The sequence below is a fragment of the Salvelinus namaycush genome, chromosome 18 (genome assembly GCF_016432855.1).
Source record: "Salvelinus namaycush isolate Seneca chromosome 18, SaNama_1.0, whole genome shotgun sequence".
In the NCBI taxonomy this organism is placed as follows: domain Eukaryota; kingdom Metazoa; phylum Chordata; class Actinopteri; order Salmoniformes; family Salmonidae; genus Salvelinus; species Salvelinus namaycush.
This window is the reverse complement of record NC_052324.1, coordinates 7,640,394-7,665,153: the sequence shown is the minus strand read 5'-3', so window position 1 is coordinate 7,665,153 and position 24,760 is coordinate 7,640,394. Positions and strand designations below refer to the sequence as shown.

At 43.1% G+C, this 24,760-nt stretch overlaps 1 protein-coding gene across 1 annotated transcript; it reads left to right on the top strand.

The window, feature by feature from the left end:
• Positions 1-1,365: 1,365 nt before the first annotated feature.
• LOC120063522 (hyaluronan and proteoglycan link protein 1-like) lies at positions 1,366-15,751 on the top strand. The gene is made up of 4 exons (XM_039013892.1): positions 1,366-1,465; positions 11,607-11,957; positions 14,430-14,732; positions 15,462-15,751. The coding sequence occupies exons 1-4, from the start codon at positions 1,366-1,368 to the stop codon at positions 15,749-15,751; spliced, it is 1,044 nt and encodes a 347-aa protein (XP_038869820.1).
• The last annotated feature ends 9,009 nt before the right edge of the window (positions 15,752-24,760 follow it).

Here is a 24,760-nt window from a genome sequence, read left to right as displayed (position 1 = left end):
GGGTCTTCTGAGACAGGGGTGTTGTCACATCTCAGGGTGTTTAAAAAAATAGAGAGAGATAGAGAGAGAGAGACCGAGAGGAAAAAATATATAAAAAGGTTTGAATTTCCCCAGCTGTAACAACTCTTGTGATCGAGGGGCCCAGGGCACAATCTATGGTTTGTCCCTCCGTCCTAGTGCTGCCGTCACTCAAGGACCATCCGGACGGCTGAGAAAATGATTAAGACAGACCACACACTCCCCCTCACCCGCCATACCCCGGAATAGCCTAAGCAGCCCTATCGAATCAGTTTAGAAAGTCCTGAAGAGGTTTCCAGATTAGAGTTTAAATGAGTCCTCCTCATTGAAGAGGGCACTATCTACGTATAGTGTTCCTATCTAGTCAGTTATTATTGCACACATCTGCCATATAACAACTTTAAGTGGCAGGAAATGAAAATAGGCTTTCACTGTACAGAGAAGGTTAGACTGAGAAACCAAAGAAAGGAGGGGATTAGGGGAAATAAAGAATGTGAAGGCAAGGAGAGGGATTTTCAATGAGGTGAACTTTGGGAGCCCTGTACAGATTTGCAGCCGGGCAGGTTTTTAGGTTCTTGCATCATCACTGGATGTAGAAATAAATGAAATATCAGCAAGGGCAGCAAAGAAAGAGCAGGTAAAATCACATGGAGGGCCTCACACACCCCAACACAAACCCCAGGCAGGTGCAGTCTCTATTTAAGATTATGCTCTCCCCCCTCTCAACTGGAAAGGTGCTTGGATTTCAGTTGCAGAGGTAAAACATTACAGCAGGACTTACAGCCATAGTAAAAGTACTATAATAGTTTAGGTTGTGCTGCAGGCTCGCTACAAAGAACATGGAAGAAGCAGCATTGTGGTCACAGGAAGAAAACGATCACCAAAAAGCAGAAAGTAATTAAAATGAGTGGATAAAGGTGTTTTTTGCTTTGGACCTGAATGGACACAATACACATATTTGTGAATATGTTTCTTTGTTCAGTGGACTCTCCTGAGGGACACTTTGAGGACAGTATAGTGTACCTTTTCTGCTCCTCGGGGAGACCAGCGTGGAGACACCTAACATTGTGGGGAGGTGGAGGAGAGCCAGGATGATGGGCTCTCTCCCTCTGAGGGGGAGTGGTCTCAGCCATGCTGGGCTACAATAAAAGGCACTTGTGTGGACCTCTAAGGAGTCCAAACTTTCCAGTAGCACTACCGGCAGCTGCTACACCAGGGTTACTGGCACACTTCAAACAAAGAACTCTTGATTCTGATACATTTGCTACCTAGCAAATTAGTGTGACATTTCATTTAGAATTTCTTTGCATTTCCAGTGAAGAGGCCCCTTGGTGTGAAAAAGAGAAAATGATAGCTCTGCTTTGCACCGCTTTGCTTTCTCTGACCCTGGCCAGCAGTGTGTACAGTGATACCAACAGCACTGCTTCTGCACCAGTCTACGCAGCAGGTAAGTGTGTGTGTCTGTGTGATGTGTCTCTGTGGGTTTGTGTGTGTGTGTGTGTGTGTGTGTGTGTGTGTGTGCATGTGTGTGTCTGTGTGATGTGTCTCTATGGGTTTGTGTGTGTGTGTGTGTGTGTGTGTGTGTGTGTGTGTGTGTGTGTGTGTGTGTGTGTGTGTGTGTGTGTGTGTGTGTGTGTGTGTGTGTGTGTGTGTGTGTGTGTGTGTGTGTGTGTGTGTGTGTTCGTGCAGGGGTGTGCATGTGCATGCCATGAGGCCTCAGTAAAGTGGGGACCATAGACTACTATAACAGCAGGGTCATTATAGTGGTTGGTAACAGAACCCTCTCTGGGATGCCATTCACAGTCTGACTCACCACTGACTAACGGTTTACGGCTAGCCACTGGCTGAGCATAAATCAGCCTGTCAGTCACAATGGCTTGCTTCCACACATCACAAACTAACGGTTTTACACTGCATATGGACCAAACTACTATTTTTAGAAGGAAAATGTGTCCGTTTTCATTGTAGCTCAAATTGGGTTCTTGTTCAAAATTGTTTACAGATAAACTGTAGATAATTGATTATTATGTCTACAAATGGACCACTTGGCCTTTTTTGTTCCTTTACAATGTATTTATTAGGAGGGAGTGAGAAGTGGAAAATTGGAGGGGGACATTTTCAGATTGCACCTGCTCAAGCTACTTAAATAGCACCTGTGGCCTACACCAAATACTGTGAGATATCTTACTGCCAAATGCAATAGTACAATACCACTGAGAAACATATGGTTCTAGCTCAAACTAGAGTCTCAATGTACAAAGTGAAGAGTATTTTAATTAATTTGTCCAGCCCTGTAGGCTGACTCAGGGGATTTGAGTTTCAGCATGTGTTAGCTCTATCAGGGTAGAGAGAGAAATCCTGGCAAAAGGCAAACAAATACACTTCCTCCTGTAGATGAGATGCTGCTGTTCTGTCTGTCTGTCTGTGTAAACGTTTGTTCTACTCCTGTGGCCTGATGATGTCAGAAGTTTGTGCGTGTTTATTTGTTTTATTTCACAATGATTTAAAAAGGTAGGCCAGTGCTGTGCTGTGCGTGACACAACACACGTAACTTTTATGCACTGAAGAAATATTCAAGCAAAGTTGCACCCACCTTTTAGATAAGAACATGTCTGCCTACCTTTCTGTCATGTCAACCATCCATCCAAATCAAATAATTCCACGTGTCCGTCTGTCTTCATAAACGTTCACTACATAATGTAATAAGCTACGCGAGTTAAAGTTTATGGTAGGGATCATCAACTACATTTAGCCGTACTCTGTTTTTTGTTTTTTTGAGCAGATTGTCGGGGGGCTGAAAAACAATTACACATTATTTTTAGACTGCAAATTGACCACAAGAAGCCCAAACAGATATCATAATTGACAATGACATAATCATTTCAAACCTTGCTTACATTTGTATATGATCACGTGTCCTTCTATTATCCGTGGGGATACTTGGAGTTGATTTCCTAGTGTTTTTACAGGCTTTCATGCCCAACAATGAAAAAAGAAAGCAATGAAACATTTTTGGGGGGGGATTTGTGTTTTTTTTTTTTGCTCAGAAAAATTGAGAGCCAAATAAAACCACCCATGGGCCAAATTAACCACAAGTTGGGGAAACCTGTTATATGTGGTAATCAAATGAGGAACACTGCAGCTGTAGATTGCCAGTAATAATCATTCATCACGTATACTATACAGTATATAATCAATACACAACTTTCAGGAAGTAGGGTATTTAATGCAAAAATGTTCACTCTTTTCTATTTTATAAAATTATCACATTCTCTTTCTCGCTCAAAGAAGGCAATTTGGCCCTGGCTTGCAAACGAAATATCTTGCATCATGCTGTAAATTAATGTCATTCGTCTACCGATTTGTAAATGTAGGCAATTAATAAATGTTGGCCCAATAATAGCATATTTTAATATAACCCAATAAAAAATTGGAGAGTGTGTATAAATCGCATTTCGATAGATGCACGCATCAGTATTCTATTATAGCCTATCTGCAGCGGGGAAAATATTGTACAGGGATATGTTTCCTGTCAGCTGGCTACTGTAGGAAAGTTACAATCTAATGAAACATTTGTTACATAATTTAGCTCATGAAGTGGACGTTATATTGCACATTCAACACTAACTAGGTGATCCCTCTTATTTTCCTAGGTATACGTATATTACCGTCGAACAATGGATGTAGGGTCAAAAGCATACGACAACATAACACGATGGACAATGTTGATTGGCAGGTGGAATGATGTCCAATAGGATTGCAAGGTAAAAGTGGAAGGTGGGATCAGGTTGGCTCCCTTTTCCCTTGGTTGGTAGAGACTTCAGAAAATATGAAATTGTTACCCGCACCATAAACATGTATGTGGGGGGAGTTGACGTTTGTGTGTATGCATGCATGTGAGTGTTTGTCAAATCAAATCAAAAACATACACATGGTTAGCAGATGTTAAAACGAGTGTAGCGAAATGCTTGTGCTTCTAGTTCCCGACAATGCAGTAATAACCAACGAGTAATCTAACAAATTCACAACAACTACCTTATACACACAAATGTAAGGGATGAATAAGAATATGTACATATGAATATATAGATGAGCAATGGCCGTGCGGCATAGGCAAGATGCAGTAGATGGTATAGAACCGTATATACATATGAGATGAGTAATGTAGGATATGTAAACATTATTAAAGTGGCGTTATTTAAAGTGACTAGTGATACCTTTTATTTAGTCCATTTATTAAAGTGGCCAGAAATGTGAGTCTGTATGTTGGCAGCAGCCTCTCTATGTTAGTGATGGCTGTTTTAACAGTCTGATGGCCTTGAGATAGAAGCTGTTTTTCAGTCTCTCGTACATGCATGCGTGTGTGTGTGAGAGTGAGTGGACGTTTTTTGGGCACGTGCCAGGGGTGTGTGTGTAGGTGTGTGCCTTGGTCACAGCTATGCCTGTTAACTCCATCTTCTTATTGATTCAGGCTAGCTGTGCAGAGCTGTAGGATGTTGTAAAGGATAGCATGTCTAGCAGGCCTGGGTTGGTGTGGTTTTTCACTCAACGATACACATGTAGTTACAGCTGTGTAACATACTCTCTCTCTGTATACATACTGATGTAGGCTTATAGGCTAATTAGTGACTATTCAACTTGCTCGGTTGCTCCTTCAACATCTCAAAGACCACAATTACACCAAGTTAACATAAGGTTAGGATAACATTATTCAACTTCTGTAGACGCCGAACATACAGTATATGCCGCATGGCAACGTTGGACCATTATGATGTTACTGTTCATTTATTCCATTATGATGTTACTGTTCATTTATTGCCCTACGTTGCTACACTCTCAAAGACACAGCTGTTTTCAATAGCGCAGTACTGTAAGCTTTTATGGAGTGAGAGAGAATTGTGCACGATCGTAGAAATGGCAGTAGGTCTTGGCTTCTGCTGTACTTTTTAATTGTCACGCACATGTGTTCATTTACTTATTCTCTCCTCTCTTTCATTTTCACCCCACCCTTGAGAAAATATGTGGGGGGGAAATGGTTGGTAATGGTTTAATGAGCCGTTTCTATACGTTATATCTGACAATTAGGGGGAACCCTTGACCCCACAGAAATAGCCTTGTATAAATAAGCTAAGGCTTGATATATGACAGACAGAAAAAAATATTTAGCTGCTTGCCAAGTGGTTAAATACACATGCAAAGCTGTCGCTTTATGAGTGCAGTGTATATTACTTGGGGCCACATACACTCAAGGGCAATATATCTCCACTGGTAACTCAGGTAGCAGGGACAGGGGTAAGAGAGCAGTCTTACACTCACATCTCTACTGAAATTAGGCATTTTTGGGTATTGTTCACCAATATATCTTTACATTGGCATTCTTTGCATCTTTTTGTACAGGATCTGTCTCTTCTTGATGTTTCAGATGCATGTGGCCAGTCTATGTGCTGTATGGGGTCTCCTTGTACAGGGTTTTTTAGTTTATGTTCAACCGCATAGTGTTTCCTGGTAGCTATGAGATCTCTTATTTGTACCATGTACACCCCATCCCCAGCCTCATATGTTCAGGGATTATGAACCTCAGCCAGTGGCTTACGAGCGCTAGAACAATGTTTCTATAAATCAGACAAACGAGGTCTTTATTATTTTGCCTCGTATCTGTTGAATAAGAATCGGAAATGTTTAGGGATAAATCCTGGATGGCGTCACATCTGGCCGACTGCTGTTGACGTTGTCATGCGCTCCCGGTTTGATGAGGAGCGATTGTGTCATTCTGGGCTTTCAGTTTCCAATGAAACCTCACTCAACGGCTTCCCAAGTCCAGAATTTATGAGGCAGAGAGAAGCTGTGAGTCATAAGCCAGTGACAGAGGGAGAATTCATACAAAGATGCTGGGCCTCTCCATGAAACTCTCCATGCCCCATTCTTTTAAGAAGTGTGATTTTTTATTCTGCCTCGTAAACCCTTTGGCATGCGTCTGGTGTGCCTGCCTGCCTGCCTGCCTGCATGGAGGCGAGGTGTCTGGGTGGGAATGGAGGGGAGGGATGGTGGTGAGTGAGTTGCAGCCCTGAGGAAAGGAAGGAAATGAAAGAGCAGTTAGAGATATAGGGTGAGATTACATTTGTCAGGCAGCACAGCTTCTGCTCATTAAACCCCTCTGCAGGATAGCGTGCAACTGATAACGTATAGGCCACTCTATTAAGCTGAGCCACGTGTCGACTATTTGCTTTGTGTACATGGTAGAATGGGGTTTAGAGAGGTTGGGTGAAAAGCAGGGGTGGAGGAAGTTGGGGTGTGGGGGAGAAATGATCAGAGCGGAAGGCTGTTAACCTGGAGTACCTGGTAGTGATTCCTGCATCTGTAAATGGCACATGTGGAAAAGGTTTTACCCATTGAAGAGAGGGCAGAACCATTTTCCAGTCATGGCTTTGGTGTGGCTCAAGGAGAACCCGACAAGGACAAAAAAAAGAGGAAAGGAAGGAGAGAAAGAGGAATAGAGAAACCAGGAGACACAGTCAGACACAGAAGGGAGGAAGGGAAAGCGGGAGAGAGAGAAGCATATTATTTTGTTAAGCTTACACACTGGCTAGGACGACTGCGGACACTAGTTAGTAGCTACTGATGTAATTTGATCACTAACCAGGTATCTATCCAACCTTTTTATGAGTAAAGTACATGTCAGATAAAAACATGTCATTACAGGCCTATTGGAAACAGAACGTTTTTCCGTAAACTTTCCAAATGTCGACGAAACAAAATACACTAGACAAGGTGGCATCTTTTTGTGTCGGTAAAATTAAGAATGCGAGAGATGTCGGTGGAAACGCTTTAATGCACAAATATTGTTGTGAAGGGTCTGGAGGTCAGGGAGATTGTGGGAACTCACATGGAGTTGTCGGAAAAGCATGCAGTTTATTAGGATACAGACAATATAAATGATGATGAACTTCACAGGGTGGTGAAACTACAAGGTGATAGCTTGATTGTCCTTTTCAAAAAATATTGAGGGTTTTAATCTGGTAACATGATAATGGATGCTTTGCTGCAGTTTGAAAAATAAAAATAATCGTGCTCTTTTGTCCATAACAATAATCTCATCATATAGGCCAGGGGTCTCCAACAAGTCAATCACGAGCTACCAGTAGCTCGCAGACCACCTATGAGTAGCTCGCCAAACAATTCCGAATGTACATGGAATTTTTTCGCCGAATACAACTGGTGTAGACCTTACAGTGAAATGCTTAGTTACAAACCCTTAACCAACCATGCAGTTTTAAGAAAAAATAAGTGTTAAGAAATATTTACTAAATAAACAAAATAAATAAATAAGATAATAGAAAAATAACAAACAATTAAAGAGCAACAATAAAATAATAGTAGCGAGGCTATATACAGGGGGTACCGGTACTGAGTCAATGTACGGGGGCACCGGCTAGTTGAGGTAATATGTACATGTAGGTAGAGGTAAAGTGACAATGCATACAGTAGATAATAAACAGAGTAGCAGCAGTATAATAATGGGGGGGGTCAATGCAAATAGGCCGGGTAGCCATTCGGTTAGCTGTTCAGGAGTCCTATGGCTTGGGGGTAGAAGCAGTTAATAAGAAGCCTTTTGGACCTAGACTTGGTGCTCTAGTACTGCTTGCCGTGCGGAAGCAGAGAGAACAGTCTATGACTAGGGTGGCTGGAGTTTGACAATTTTTAGTGCCTTCCTTTGATAATGCCTGGTATAGAGGTCCTGGATGCCAGGAAGCTTGGCCCCAGTGATGTATTGGGCCATACGCATTACCCTCTGTCGTGCCTTGTGGTTGGAGGGCGAGCAGTTGCCATACCAGGCGGTGATGAAACCAGTCAGGATGCTCTCAGCTGAACTTTGAGGATCTGAGGACCCATGCCAAATCTTTTCAGTCTCCTGAGGGGGAATAGGTTTTGTCGTGCCCGCTTCACAACTGTCATGGTGTGCTTGGACCATGTTAGTTTGTTGGTGATGTGGACACCAAGGAACTTGAAGCTCTCAACCTGCTCCACTGCAGCCCCGTCGATGAGAATGTGGGCGTGCTCGGTCCTCTTTTTCCTATAGTCCACAATCATCTCCTTTGTTTTGATCACGTTGAGGGAGAGGTTGTTGTCCCGGCACCACACAGCCAGGTCTCTGACCTCCCTGTAGGCTGTCTCGTTGTTGTCGTGATCAGGCCCACCACTGTTGTGTCATTGGCCAATTTAATTATGGTGTTGTAGTCGTGCTTGGCCGTGCAGCCATGAGTGAACAGAAAGTATAGGAGGGGGCTGAACACACACCCCTGAGATGCCCCTGTGTTGAGGATCAGTGTGGCGGATGTGTTGTTACCTACCCTTACCACCTGGGGACGCCCCGTCAGGAAGTCCAGGATCCAGGTGCAGAGGGATGTGTTTATTCCCAGGGTCCTTAGCTTAGTCATGAGCTTTGAGGGCACTATGGGTTGAACGCTGAGCTGTAGTCAATGAATAGCATTTCTCTCTTGCTAGATGAGCAATTAAAAATAAAATTGAGGAAACATAATTTGGGAAAATAATCACTGATTATATAGATTTTAAAGGGACAGAAAACATAGTGCACTACTTTCTCTTGTACACTAAGGACCCGGGGAAGAATTGCAGGGGAGATGAGAAGAGAACAATGTGCCTCTTTGAAAGCTAGAAATAAACTAGTAGCTCGCAACGTAATTTAAAAAAAACTAGCTCTCATGCTAGAAAAGGTTGTAGACCCCTGACATAGGCTATACCTGCGCTGTTGGCTAGTGCACACGTGCCAATACCAGAGTGGGCACACGCGCTATATAAAGCAAAAAAAATGTGTGAGAAATCCACCAGTAGAGTTGAAAATGAGATGGAAACCCTTTTAACTTGTATTTTTTATATGGTACATGGGAATTTAACTGTAAAAAGTAGTTTCATGTGCACTACATCATCACGCAAAGCCTTTTATCTACAAACAAGTCAATTTGATGGAAACACATATCTGGTGAGAAAATGTGCATATTGTTTTTATGGAGATTTTAGAATATTCACATTTAAATCTGTCGCCAATTGGATGGAAACCTACAGTAGCTTATGACTCGAAAGGGGACTTGGTTCTTACCAAAGGCTGCTTTTTTTCTACGAGCATACTCGGCTCAAAGGGGAGGGGATGTGAACATTCTGCTTTGTTTGAGAACGTTATCTACGGTAACATACAGGCAGTGGTGTAAAGTACTTAAGTACAAATACTTTAAGGTACTAAAGTAGTTTTGGGGGGAATCTGTCCTTTACTTAAAAAAAAAAAATGTTGATTCAGTACATTCCTAAAGACAATAATGTACTTTTTACTCCATACATTTTCCCTGACACCCAAAAGTACTCGTTATGTTTGGAATTGGTTAGCAGGACAGGAAAATGGTTGAATTCACACACTTATCAAGAGAATATACCTGGTCATCCTACTGCCTCTCTGGGGCACTCACTAAACACACATGCTTTGTTTGTAAATGATGTCTGAGTGTTGGAGTGTGCCCCTGGATATCCATATATTTAAAAAAAAATGCTGTCTGGTATGCTTAATATAAGGAATTTTAAATTATTTATACTATATTTTACTTTTACTGTTGATACTTAAGTATATTTTAGCAATTACATTTACTTTTGATACTTAAGTATATTTAAAAACAAAAACTTTTACTCAAGTAGTATTTTACTGGGTGACTTTCACTTTTACTTGAGTCATTTTCTGTTAATAAGGTATCTTGACTTTTACTCAAGTTTACCAATTGAGTACTTTTTCCACCACTGCATATACTACAGGAAATGCTTATTTTACTCTTACTCTCGATCATATAGACAAACTGTTTGTCTTTTAGCCATGCTTGTATAGTTCATTGAAGTGTGATGTGTCAGCACCATATATTTAAGAAGAGGCTGATGTGTGGTGACCATTGGCTGCTCTGTCCGGCCCATGGGGCTGTATATCCTGGGGCTCTACATACAGCTTTATTGGTTGCGGCTGCACCAGTGGTGAGTGGGTCATGGGTCAAGTGCATCCATCATGTCCCTGCCTGGGCTCAGTGGACTGTGTGTAGGCAACCACTGGGTGGGGTCCCAACAAAGCAACACTCTCATAAAGGGCCTGGAGGTCAGGGAGTGACTGATAGCAGCTACCTATCTGAACTGAAGGGTGGCCTGGTTAGGAGGGAGGCCAGGAGGGAGGGAGGATGGGAAAGAATGATGATGGCCATAACGTGAGGGAAAATGTGTCTGTTTGCAAACCGTATAGTCACCTTTTTTTGTAAATCCTGAATAGTAGGATGCCCAACTCATGTTTTACACAAGTCAGCTGGGGCAGGTGAAAGATAAACATTTCATATTGGGGGTTAATGTGGAGTAACGTTGAATTTGTTAACTGCCAGAGCTGGTCATGGTATATAGTTTGGTGAGAGCTAGGTGGAGATTATTTGCAGAGGAGGGAGACTGGCTGGTTCCCAAAGCTGAATCTATTTAGGACTGAAGGGCTACTTTGATAATATAGCTGATTGGCCACTACAGAGAGGGGAAGAGGGAGTGTGTGTGTGTGTGTGTGTGTGTGTGTGTGTGTGTGTGTGTGTGTGTGTGTGTGTGTGTGTGTGTGTGTGTGTGTGTGTGTGTGTGTGTGTGTGTGTGTGTGTGTGTGTGTGTGTGTGTGTGTGTGTGTTTCTAGGCAATGTTGAGAGGGGCATTTTTCAGAGATATTTTACTGCTTTTTTGCTTGCCAATCAAACACATGCGAAACCATAATTATTGAGGGCCATCTTGATTCTTGTAAAATTGGATGTCCTCGCACATCAATCTTTAAAATCAATTCATTACTCAAAACATTAAAAGATGTGACACGTCTGAACTGACACCAGTAATTAAAAGCCTTTAAGGATCCGCCCCTTTTTTTTTCAATTTCTCGCCTAAAATGACATACCCAAATCTAACTGCCTGTAACTCAGGCCCTGAAGCAAGGATACGCAAACACTTTGACATTTGTGGAAATGTGAAAAGAATGTAGGAGAATATAACACAATAGATATGGTAAAGGGAAAAAAAAACGTTATTTTGTATTTTTTGGTACCATCATCTTTGAAATGCAAAAGAAAGGCCATAATGTATTATTCCAGCCCAGATGCAATTTAGATTTTGACCACTAGATGGCAGCAGTGTATCTGCAAAGTTTTAGACTGATCCAATGAACCATTGCATTTCTGTTCAAAATGTTGTATCCAAACTGCCCAAATGTGCCTAATTTGTTTATTAATAACTTTTCATGTTCAAAACTGTGCACTCTCCTCAAACAATAGCATTGTATTCGTTCACTGTAATAGCTACTGTAAATTGGACAGTGCAGTTAGATTAACTAGAATTTAAGCTTTCTGCCAATATCAGATATGCCTATGTCTGGGAAATTTTCTTGTTACTTACAACCTCATGCTAGTCGCATTAGCCTATGTTAGCTCAACCGTCCCTTGGACGAAGTTAATACAACTTTGTGACGTATTCTACTGTATTCTTCTGATGCTTTAGTAAATCTTGACTTACTCACCTTTTCTTGTCCTTCCCAGAGACTGAACTTGGTGATCAGAACCGTGTGTTTGCCAGTCGCGGCTCCAACATCACTCTACAATGCCGGCTCCACCGCCAGCACGGGACGTCTTTCGGCCGCATGGGCATGAGGATCAAGTGGACCAAGCTGTCTGCGGATGAGTCACTGGAGGAAGATGTGCTGGTGTCCATGGGCTTCCACAAGAAGAGCTACGGCAGCTTCCTGGGCCGTGTCCGCCTGCTGGAGGCCGACGATGACGATGCCTCACTGCTCATCAACGACGTGTCCCTGGACGACATGGGAAAGTTCCGTTGTGAGGTCATTGATGGCATGGAGGATGTCATTCATGAGGTTACCTTGGAGGTGCAAGGTAGTGTAGGCTACAGCGATGGTAAATCATTATCTTTTTACTTCCTTCCCCGGCTCAGCGATGGCCATCTCATCTCATCCTCCCCGCACATCACGTCACCACCCTCCATTTCATGTTCTCTTCACTGTTGTGTCTTTATGGTGTTGTTATACTTTTGTTACCCTGTAAATAAGGACAGGAGGTTTTCATGACCCGACCCATAAACTACTGTCTGGTAGAAATGAATGGTTTCAAGACCAGAACCAGGAAATAATGGTTTCAAGACCAGAGCCTGTTTCCTTATTTTCAACACCTCACCACCATTATATTGATGTATGTGTAGAAAGACAAAAGACAAAAAAGAAGACAGCTTTTGTTCATTTTCCAGAGTTCGTGCTGATTATATTCACACAGCCTTACACTGCAGTACATGAAAACACATTTTCCATCTGAACTAATCCCACTCCGCATCGATTCTAACATCCTCCTTGCTCATACAGTACTATTTGCATAATCGTGAAAGGAGTCCTGTTCTTCCTTTTTAATATGTGGCACAAATACAACCTTTTTGTTTTGCATTCTATTCATAAAACTGAGTCAGCCTGAATCTATTGAATACTATTACACGGTCATAGTTCCCATCTGGGCCAAGACCGCCTGAGCAGATTTTGCTCCAGGTTAATAAAAGGGATCTTGAATAGAGAACAGCTAGCTAGCTGGCCATAATGAAAACAGGCTGGAACGACTGTCTATTGTTAACATTGGAACGAAGTCATGCCCGATGAAAAGCCTCTGTGCTGGTTGTGATTTTCCCTCAGAGTAATCCAATTGAATGTTCTCTTGTGTGCAGCTGTATACATCTGACAGTCAAGCACTCAGCTAGCACTAGGCTACCATGGGATGCAGGCTTGTGTAAAAGATGAACCTACAGACGCTGATGTAACAATCTAATGTGTTACAGGGGATTGTTTCTGCTTTATCGGCTCTTAGTTGTTTCTAAACCACCAAGGGCCAAATGCAACCCTCTCTGTTAGCTAGCAGTGGCACAAAGTACATTAACAAGGGATGAAGAAGTCCAATTCAGTGCTTTTTATATTTTTCCCTTTATTTAACAAGGCAAGTCAGTTCAGAACGAAATTCTTATTTTCAATGATGGCCTAGGAACAGTGGATTAAGTGTCTTGTTCAGGGGCAGAAGGACAGATTTTTACCTTGTCAGCTCGGGGATTCAATCTTGCAACCTTTCGGTTACTATTCCAACGCTCTAACCACGAGGCTACCTGCCGCTTTCCAAGAACATTGCATCTCCTAAACAGTATGTCAACAATCCCTACAGCCAAACGATAGCCACCTTTCCCTCACAACACTTTACATTTTAGGCATTTAGCAGACTCTTATCCAGAGTGAGTCACAGTAGTGAGTCACAGTAGTGAGTCCATACATATTCATACTGGTCCCCCATCATGGGAAGTTAACCCACAACCCTGGCATTGCAAGTGCCATGCTCTTCCAACTGAGCCACACTGGACTAAATTTCACACGTATAAGGGATTACATTTGTTTGTAGGCCGGACACACATAAAATACTGGTCAGGACAATAGAGTGGGCCAGCAAAGTCTGAGTCAAGATAATTCATTCAATTACATAACCATAACACCTAAGGGGGTGTTTTACGGGTGTAAAATCACATAACTGGACCACCAAATGATTGACACCAGAGGTTCCATTTGCTGTACACAGTTGATGATTGTGCTTTGTATTATAGTGCTTTGGAGTCTTGTTCTGGCCTAACATATTTGCTAGCTTGGCTGTTACAGCCTAATTAAAACGTAAACAGCGTGAGATGTATCTCCCTTCCCTGCTGAGGGGCAGAATACCACATAATTAATCAGTTAGCGAAGTCTGAATCCTCTCTGCAGCTTACCAGGAGCTGCAGGACCAAGAACAGCAATAGCTTACACTCACTAACATTATACTATCAGATCGTATGTCAGAAACCCCCAATCCCTCATGGCTGGTCCAGTCTAGACCCAAGGACCACACACATTCTTCATCCTACTGGCTGGCTGGGTCTGCAAACCCACAGGAGGATGAGTGTGTAAGACATAAATCCAAATGTATCTGTATTCAGATGGACTGTATTGTGTTAGAATAACATTCCTCTCCTAGAGTATGCTGTGATATACCGTGTTTTATGTGTATCTGTATGTTTTAATTTACGGTAGATTTCCATGAACTGTATTTATATAACATGCATAACTATGCAATGGGTTTCTATCCACTGTGGTGATTCAATTAAAGACAAAAAAGAAACATTCACGTAAAGACACATTCAAAAAAGTGCATGTCATAAAAAGGATAACAATCGATTCGCTAATAGTTGTCTTACAATAGAATAGTGAGTTCAGTTGGCATTTTCCTGAATGGGTGCTCCATTTAGCCTAAGAGCCAAATTAACTATGATATTAACACCAGCGCCTTGCTCATTCCCAGGTGTGGTGTTCCCTTACTCCCCACGGCTGGGCCGATACAACCTCAACTTCCACGATGCTGAGCAGGCTTGCCTGGACCAGGACTCTGTGGTGGCCTCCTTCGACCAGCTCTACGAGGCCTGGAGGAGTGGCCTTGACTGGTGCAATGCCGGTTGGCTGAACGACGGCTCCGTGCAGTACCCCATAACCAACCCCAGACGGGCCTGTGGAGGAGTCAACTCCGGTGCGGGCCTGAGGAGCTACGGCCAGCGTGACAAGTCCAAGAGCCGTTACGATGTCTTCTGCTTCACCTCTGCCATCAACGGTGAGTTTGTGTCTGCTTTATGTGGTTGTTTTTGAGGTAGTCATTGGACATGCAGTATCTATTATTTTTTATTTATTTATTTTTAAAAAATGTAAATAATTTGTTTTACCCCCTTTTTCTCCCCAATTTCGTGGTATCCAATTATTAGTTGTTACTGTCTTGTCTTATCGCTACAACTCCCGTACGGGCTCGGGAGAGACGAAGGTCAAGAGCCATGCGTCCTCCGAAACACAACCCAACGAAGCCGCACTGCTTCTTAACACACCGCGCATCCAACCCGGAAGCCAGCCGCACCAATGTGTCGGAGGAAACACCGTACACCTAGCGACCTGGTCAGCGTGCACTGCTCCCGGCCCGCCACAGGAGTCGCTACTGCGCGATGAGACAAGGATATCCCTACCGGCCAAACCCTCCCTAACCCAGACGACGCTAGGCCAATTGTGCGTCGCCACATGGACCTCCCGGTCGCGGCCAGCTGCCCGGAGCCTGGGCTCGAAACCAGAGTCTCTGGTGGCACAGCTAGCACTGTGATGCAGTGCCTTAGACCACTGCGCCACCCGGGAGGCCCCAGCAGTATCTATTATTTGAACAAAAGTAGTAGAAATAGATAGACATACATTACAGTAGGGAATAGTTAATCAGCATATCTAATTGACCTCTCTTTAAAATGAGGCAACCCAACCAAAATACTCTGTTTTCATTTGGCCGTCTTCCCCTCTCTGACCTCAGGCCGCTTCTACTGGCTGGTGCAGCCCGACAAGCTAACGTTCAACGAGGCTGCTCAGGCGTGCCAGGATGATGGAGCTGAGATCGCCAAGGTGGGCCAGATGTATGCTGCATGGAAGCTGAACGGCTATGACCGCTGCGACTCTGGCTGGCTGGCTGACGGCAGTGTCCGCTACCCCATCTCCAGACCCCGCAGGAACTGCAGCCCGACAGAGGCGGCTGTGCGCTTCGTGGGATTCCCCGACAAGAAGCAAAAGCTCTTTGGCGTCTACTGCTTCAAGGGCCAGCAGTGAAGAGGAAAGGGCTCAGCCCTGAGCACCAAACTTATATAACCCATCAAAGAAAAACAACAACGACAACAACAACACCAATAAACAGAAGATGCATGTCGTTGCATCAGCTCATTACCTTACCAATACTGTGATAAATTGTTTTTATGAATACTGTAAAATCTCATTTTTCATCCTGCAATGATCCAAAACTATTTTGTAAGCTGAAACAAGCGTTATTCCTTAACATTTTCAGTCATGTAATATGTCGCTCATATAATATAGCAATACCATTTTTAGTTATACAAAATGTTGGTCATATAATAACACAGCACTATGGTTGAAATGGACTGGATGAGTTACATCTTCTAAGGGCTAGATTCAATCAGATCCGCTTTAGCCAACATCTACATAGCGGTTGTTTTGGCGGTGTTGGAGGTGGAACTGCATTAGAGCTGTCAAATCGGGGAGCAGCTGGTCTTGATCATTGTTGCAAAGCCACAACCGTCCCACTCGCATTAAAAGTGTAGGCTACATAGAAATAATGCTCTAATTGAAAATCATTCAATGAAATGAGGATTTCTATCACCCTAATCAAGGTGTAGATCACATTCCAGTGTTTGAACCTGGAAACTAGGCTACAAGGGATTTCTCTTAATTCTACTCCGTGCAGCCAATGGCAACATCCTCTTTAGGTATAATGCCAGGAGCCACTTGTGGATTTGACAGCTCTAACACAGTTCCACCCCCAACACCGCCAAAACAACCGTTATGCGGATGTCGGCTAAAGCAGATCTGATTGAATAGAGCCCTAACTAACATGTACTGAGGCCTATCTAGCAGCTTATGAGCTAAATTGCATGAACATAATGACCACTGTTTGACTATGGCAGAAGTCTATTTTGATTTCAGTAACACTTGCACAGTAATGCTACCACAAAACAATTTAAATATATATTTCAATCCGAATCTGAAGTGAATATTCATCTGAGGAGAGGGGCATTTCACAAAGGAGATTCAAGCTAACTTTCCTGAAACAGCAAACTAGGATATTGTTCCAAAGTTTCAGAATTTCAGAAAAGTTTGCTACTAATTTACAGACCCTAATCTCTGAAAAACACCTTGTATTGTTGCTTTTATTTTAATGATACCTTTCTCTCCTCTGTGTCTAAAGACTTCCCCCTTACACCTCTACTAACAATTCTTTGGGGTGCTTTCAACTTTATTAACTGTGATCCGACATGAAAACATTTCTGTTTAAGGCATAAAATGAATGTATGCGTGCCGAACTGTCACTCACTCATCATAGCTAGTTTAAATCAATAGCCATACAGAGCAATTAGTGTTACTAATATACCTTTTTTGTTTTCATTATCTTTTTCTAATGATCATTTTATGTCACTATGTGTGGCATATTGCATCTCTTTCGAGAGTAAGACATACTCCACATACCTGCCCCTCACCCAAATTTCAGTTGGAAAAATCTCAGCGTACTATAGGCCTACTATAGGCCTAGTGTTTAAACACAATGACCTAGCCATCCACTCACAGCCAAGTGCATATCAGGATTGCAATACAATTGGAGTGAATCCTTGCAAACTAAGCGGAACTCTGATATTGGTATTTAACAGCAGTACAGAAACAGCTGTATGTCTGTAACACTGGAATGGCAGCCAAATAGGGATCCATATTGACAAACTGCTGCTGTTGCAAAGGATTTGGGTTGACTGTAAATCATCACCGAAGTTACGAGCTGCAAACAAAGGGCTTACATTACACTTCTCAGAGCATGCAACCCCCTTTAAGACCCCGTTGCTAGTGTGCGACAGTGCTTTAAGACAGTGCCTTAAGCCAGGTGACCATTTTGGGTGATCCATCCAGGCCACCCAAGACCTGCTTTGAGAACTGCCAATTGTATAATTCAGGCAAAATGACGTTGACGCACAAATAAAAACGCAGGGTCTGACTTAAATCCTGGCTTGAAGAGGTTGGTCCAGTCCAGACTCGAAGATCAAACCAGTCACAAAGTATTTCAAAACAAATATAAAGTGGGAAAAAAGAGAGACTAGAAATATTGCATCTGACTTGTGGTCTATATATGTTATTGCTTGGTATTCTCTTAGCATTAGAATAGTAATGGGCCCCTAGGACATGCAGGAGGTCGACAACTGAGATCTGTGTTGACTGAAATCACAACCACTAGCCTATTGAAGCCAATATTTGCCAATAAAACTGATCATACAATTTATGGTGGTCATCTTTCTTTTTTTTGTGTGTTGTATTTCGGCTTACCTTTTTCTCTTTCCTAGATCTGGCATTGACATAGGTAGCATGTGGTTATTTTGGTTGAACCTGGTTTACTAACTGCAGTTAGATAAAATACACTGTTAAATAGACTGATACACATGCACCTGTGGAGGAGGAGATGCACTGCGGTACTTAATGCACCTGGTGGCCACACCAGATACTGACTGTTACTTTTGATTCCCCCCCCCCCCCCCCCCCCCCCCCACACACACACACATTGTTCGGGGACACATTATTCAATTTCTGTTATTCCAGTCACATGTCTGTGGAACTTGTTCAATGTATGTCTGTTGTTGTATCATGTTATGTTCATACAAATATTTACACAAACACGCAGTTGAGTTTACAAAAGAGAATGATATACAGTGCCTTTGAAAAATATTCCGGCCCAATGACTTTTTCAACATTTTGTTACATTACAGCCTTATTCTAAAATGGATTAAATACAAAAAAATCCTCAGTAATCTACCCCGTAATGACAAAGTGAAAACAGTGTAGAACCTTTTGAAAAAGTGTATAAAAAATACAATAAACAAATCCTTTATTTACATAAGTATTCAGACCCTTTGCTATGAGACTCGATATTGAGCTCAGGTGCATCTTGTTTCCACTGATCATCCTTGAGATGTTTCTACAACTTGATTGGAGTCCACCAGTGGTACACTCAATTGATTCGACATGATTTGGAAAGGCACACACCTGTCTATATAAGGTCCCAAAGTTGACAATGCATGTCAGAGCAAAAACCAAGTCATGAGGGCGAATGAATTGTCCGTAGAGCTCCGAGACAGGATTGTGTAATGGCACAGATCTGGGGAAGAGTCAGCTAAAAAAAATCTGCATCATTGAATGTTCCCAAGAACACAGTGGCCTACATCATTCTTAAATTGAAAAAGTTTGGAACCACCAAGACTCTTCCTAGAGCTTGACGCCCGGCCAAACTGAGCAATCGGGGGAGAATGTCCTTGGTCAGGGAGGTGACCAACAACCTAATGGTCACTCTGACAGAGCTCTAGAATTCCTCTGTGGAGATAGGAGACATTTCCAGAATGACAACCATATCTGCAGCACTCCACCAATCAGGCCTTTATGGTAGAGCGGCCAGACGAAAGCCAGTTCTCAGTAAAAGGCACATGACAGCCAGCTTGGAGTTTGCCCAAAGGCACCTAAAGGACTCTCAAACCATGAGAAGCAAGATTCTCTGGTCTGATGAAATCAAGATTGAACACTTTGGCATGAATGCCAAGCATCACGTCTGGAGGAAACCTGGCACCATCCCTACGGTGAAGCATGGTGGTGGCAGCATCATGCTGTGGGGATGTTTTTCAGTGGCAGGGACTAGGAGACTAGTCAGGATCGAGGCAAAGATGAACGGAGCAAATTAGAGAGATCCTCGATGAAAACCTGCTCCAGAGCGATCAGGACCTCAGACTGGGTCAAAGGTTCACCTTCCAGCAGGACAACTACCCTAAGCACACAGTCAAGACACCGCTGGAGTGGCTTCGGGACAAGTCTCTGAATGTTGTCAAGTGGCCTAGCCAGAGCCCAGACTTGAACCCGATCAAACATCTCTGGAGAGACCTGAAAATAGCTGTGCACAATGCTCCCCATAAAAACTGACAGAGCTTGAGAGGATCTGCAAAGAAGAATGGGAGAAACTCCCCAAATACAGGTGTGCCAAGCTTGTAGCATCACAACCAAGAAGACGATGTAATCCCTGCCAAAGGTGCTTCAACAAAGTACTGAGTAAAGGTTCTGAATACTTATGTAAATGTGATATTTCATCTTATTTGTAACACATTTGCAAAAATGTACAAAATCCTGTTTTTGCTTTGTCATTATGGGTTATTGTGTGTAGATTGATGAGGGGAAAAAACAATTTAATACATTTTCTAAAAGGCTGTAACGTATCAAAATGTGGAAAAGTAAAGTGTTCTGAATACTTTCCTGAAGGCACTGTAAAAGAAGGCTCTACTTTGTGCAACCCTGACATGGATTTGACATAAAACACTTAAATTGTGGAGGAGGATAGTGAGATCCATAATAAACTTGAAAAAATACAAAGTTATAAACAGGGACATCTACTTACTATCAAGACCAAACCTATAGGAAATGTGTGTATTTCCCCTTTATCTCCTCTGGCTGTTAATACTTCTCCATGGGAGACATGCCAGCTGTGCTTCAATTTACTCTTATCTAACAAGTGAGAAAGCAGGACAGACTAGACTTCTACTTTCTTTGCTTTGGTATGCTAAGTGTAAGTGTCCCCTAGCCTACCAAGTAGAATAAAGGGAGCTTTTTCTCCAAGTGGTTCTAACTGTGGTGAAATTGAATGGGGATACATTTGTGTAAGTGAAAAGAAAACCCAGAAGAACTTAAGGGTGTTAATTACCATCCCATGAACCGATTGACATGCCACTTTAAGAGGTCGTGTGACAGCCACTTCCAAGACTACTTAACGCACTGCAACCGACAGGGAGATGGCTGGAAATAGCATTAATAAGGCCATAAAAAACTATGTAGAGGTAAATAGGGACAGTGCTGTTTACAAAACAGTCATGAGTATACAGACTGTGTGTGTGTGCGCGTGTGTCAGGGGGTTACATTTCTTTCAATATATATATATTTTTTTAACTAGGCAAGTCAGGTAAGAACAGATTCTTATTTACAATGACGGCCTACCCCAGCCAAACCCAGACAACACTGGGCTAATTGTGTGCTGCCCTATGGGACTCCCAATCACGGGATTTGATACAGCCTGGAATCGAACCAGGGACTGTAGTGACACCTCTTGCACTCAGATGCAGTGCCTTACACCGCTGCACCACTCGGGAGCCCATGTTTCATGCTCATTACTGAAATCCAGATTAAGGATGAGGAGATGCCACAGAAATGAATGAACAATGTACATGGCGCGGGGGTGATCTTAAGATGGCGCCAACAGATATGGCAGCTCTGCTTCTAGTTCATAAGCAACTTCGCAGTATTTTTTTGTGTGTTTACAAGCATTTTGCTACACACGCAATAACATCTACTAAATATGTGTATGTGACCAATACAATTTGATTAGACTCAGACGGAGCCTGAGACGACCAGGAAACCAGAGAACGCCAGAGCACATTTCCTTTCCAAAACAGAAGAGGTCCCAGAAAGCATCCGATATCCCAAAGAAACCGTGTGAGAGTCTTGTTTTCCGGAGCTTAGCAGCGGGACATCTGCGTTTCATGAGGAAGATTGAAGGATTTCTTTCCCAGCCAGAGACCTGTAATCACAAATCAAGTCTGCTCTAATGACAGTGCAGCAGTCTACACAATGAGAACTTAACAAGCACCTTGTCATGGAGTGCATGTCCATGACTTGTAGACAATGAAACTGAAACAAATTATTGGTTTTAGACTCTTTATTGTATCTCTTCAAGGTATAGCCAAGAATCCTGAAACAAAAGAGAATGTTGGATTGAGTAGTGCATTCATTTGCCAACAATACTTTGGCATAAGGCGCCAAAGTCAAGTGTCTGCTGTGAGTCCCATGTATAAACCTGCCCATTTAAACGTACATGATCTAGCAATGTGAAATATTACTCGAATAACGATTGAAGTGTTGGTAGAGTATAATCATATAATTTAACCTACCTCGTGTGTTAGTCTGAAGCGCGGCGCTGTTTCCTTGTTGAAGTGCGGGTGTGCAGGAGGCAAATTAGTCTACTACTTCTTCTGGGGGGTTTATTGGGTGTTGGCATCCAACGGTATGGTGCATTACTGCCACCTACTGTACTGGAGTGTGGGCCAGAGACGGGGAAAAATAATCCTACCTGACAGCCTCTTAAAAAAGATAACAAAATATTTGAGACTATATGTAATGATGTCCTACTCAATATACTCTTTAAATTAATTTCCTGTATCCCTTCTCCCTCATACTAGACCTCAGCCTCTCTCTTTCCTTCTGATACTGCCCACACTGTAGCAATACATGCTCCACGGTCTCTGTTTCCTGGCAAAATCACACTTTCCCATTGGATGCTTTCCTATCACATTTATGTTCTTATTAAACTAGCTGTGTCCCACCATTAATCTTGTAAAAATAGCCTCCTCTCTTCTGTCCCTTCCAGCCGTCCTCCCCTCCTTGACTTTCCCCTGTACTTTAAATAAATGCCTGCCCTTAGTATCTCTATTCCACTGCTCCTGCCATCTCTGCACCATCACTGTCCACATCAGGCTTTTTGCCTCTGCCCTGCTCATTGAAACTATAACATCAACATCCCCACTTCTAAGTGCTTGTTTAGCCAGTACATCAACTGCCTCGTTCCCCTCCAACCCCACATGGGCTGGGACCAAAGTAAATCTTATCTGTTTATCCATCTGTCTAATCCTGCCATGGGGTTGTAGCACCTCATAAAGCAGGTCTTGTCTGCTACATGACCTAAAGGACTGGAAACGCATTAACACTGCACATGAATCAGAGCAAATAACTACTCTGTCTGGCTTGACTTCCTCCACCCACTGCAAAGCCAACCGTACGGCCATCAGTTCCGCCGTATATACAGCCAGACGATCTATAATACGTTTCCTGACTTCCACCCCACATTCCTGCACTACAAATGCTTACCCAGTACGTGTCCTTGGATCTTTTGAACCGTCTGTGTAAATGGCCCCAAAATCCTCCCTCTATATCTTTCTATAGTCTCTCCAACACTTCTAGATCAACTACTGGAGGCGGGAGTAGCCATGGTGGATTTACAGGAACAGCTACCGTTGGACTAAACTCCCTTCCATATAGTCCCATCTCCATCGCCTGGGTATTACCTACCCACCCAATGCTCGTGTTCTGTCTTTGCTTATGTTCCCAGCATACTTGTAAAATCCCTTTTGCAGGATGAGACACCCCATGTCCCTGTAGGTTGACCCAATAATGAATTGCCAGCTGCTGTCTCTTAATATGCAATGGCATAGCACCCATCTCCACCTGTAGTGCAGCCACCGGGGAAGTCCGAAATACCACACTACATATTCTGAGTCCTTGCCGCTTGGTAAGGATGTCTGGGCTACTGAACCATACGCTATACTGCCATAGTCTATTACAGATCGGATCAATGCAACATACATGATCCTCAATGAAGAACGCCCAGCCCCCAACTCCTTCCCCGTCAGACAGCGCATCACATTTAGCACCTTCTTACACTTTCCCAACACTCTCTCAATGTGTTCTGCCCAGGTCAGTCTAGTGTCAAAGTATACCTCAAGGAACCTGAAGGCCCCCACCCTCTCTTAGTCTCTCCCATATAACCTCAAGCATACTTCATCTCCCACCTTCATCCTGGTAAAGAACACTGAGTTTCCTCTGCAGAGAACCTGAATCCCCACATTAATGCCTACCGTTCTACCTCATCAATTGCTTCCTGTACCTTCCTGACTATGTTTGGCACCTTTCTTCCCCTCTTCCACAAGGCCCCATCATCTGCAAATAACGACCTCACAATATCCTGTTGTACCTGAGAGTAAACATCATTGATCATGATTGAGAACAACAAAGGACTAATCACGCTCCCCTGTGGTGTACCGTTATCCACCATGTAGCTGCCTGAGAGAGACTTCCCCACCCTCACCTGGATAGACCTTCCAAACAGGAAATCCTTTATCCATTTGTAGGTTCTCCCTCCTACCCCCATAATATCAAGCTTGATTAACACTCCCTCCTTCCACATCATATCATACGCCTTCTCCACATCAAAAAAGACAGCTACAACAGTATCCTTGTTCACCTGAGCCTTCCTGACCTCTGTTTCTAAGCAGAGCACTAGGTCCATAGTTCCCCTTCCCTTCCTGAACCCACTCTGATGTGGCGATACTAGCCCCCTGCACTCCAGGAAGTAAGTTAGCCTCTCCGTAATAAGTTAAAGCTATTGGCCGATAGCTTGTTGGCCTCATTGGGTCCTTCCCTGGCTTCCAGATTGGTGCCACTACTGCCTCCTTCCAATTGTCTGGTAGTTTCCCCTCCTCCCACACGGTGATGTACAACACCAAAACCTTATCCAGTGTCTCATCACCAAGATGGGCCAACATAACATAGCACACCTCATCTTTCCCAGTTGAAGTTAACCCAGCCTTACCTATTGCCCTTTTCACCTCTGCTATGGTAAATGGTGCATTCAACGCATCATTTACATCCTCCCTCCTTTCCAGTACTTCAGGATGCCTCTCTCTCATTTTCTCTCTCCCCCTCTTCTGACAAATATCTAGAGCTATGCACTTCTACAAACGCGTTGGCCATCATCTCTGCCTTTTCGTCATCTGTTACTGCCACATCCTTCTCACTTGTGAACACTTTTCCTGACAGATGTTGGAAGTTATGCATATTTTCCAGTACTCTAAATGACCTGTCCCTACCCCTCACCATTTCCCCACACTCCTCTGTCCACCATGGGACTGCTTTCCTCCTCCTCCTCCCTGAACTCTTAGGTATAGCCTCAGTAGCTGCCCCCACTAGTGTCATGCACAAACTAGGTGCCTTAACAGACTTGCCAAAACTATAGTTTGTTATTAACAAGAAATTTGTGGAGTGGTTGAAAAACAATTTTTAATGACTCCAACATAAGTGCATGTAAACTTCCGACTTCAACTGCACATACTAAAGATGCAGTAGCACTGTCAAAGCTGTACAAAAAAGTCTGCAATCAAGCAAACACCGGTCACAAACAATGTGTTTACAATACCACATTGGTAATAAAGC

Bases quoted from the DNA above. Each gene is read 5' to 3' on its own strand.
- LOC120063522 (XM_039013892.1), top strand. From the start codon at position 1,366: ATGATAGCTCTGCTTTGCACCGCTTTGCTTTCTCTGACCCTGGCCAGC. The intron at 11,958-14,429 runs GTAGTGTAGGCT...GCTCATTCCCAG, and splicing joins GGTTACCTTGGAGGTGCAAG to GTGTGGTGTTCCCTTACTCC. The intron at 14,733-15,461 runs GTGAGTTTGTGT...CTCTGACCTCAG, and splicing joins CTTCACCTCTGCCATCAACG to GCCGCTTCTACTGGCTGGTG.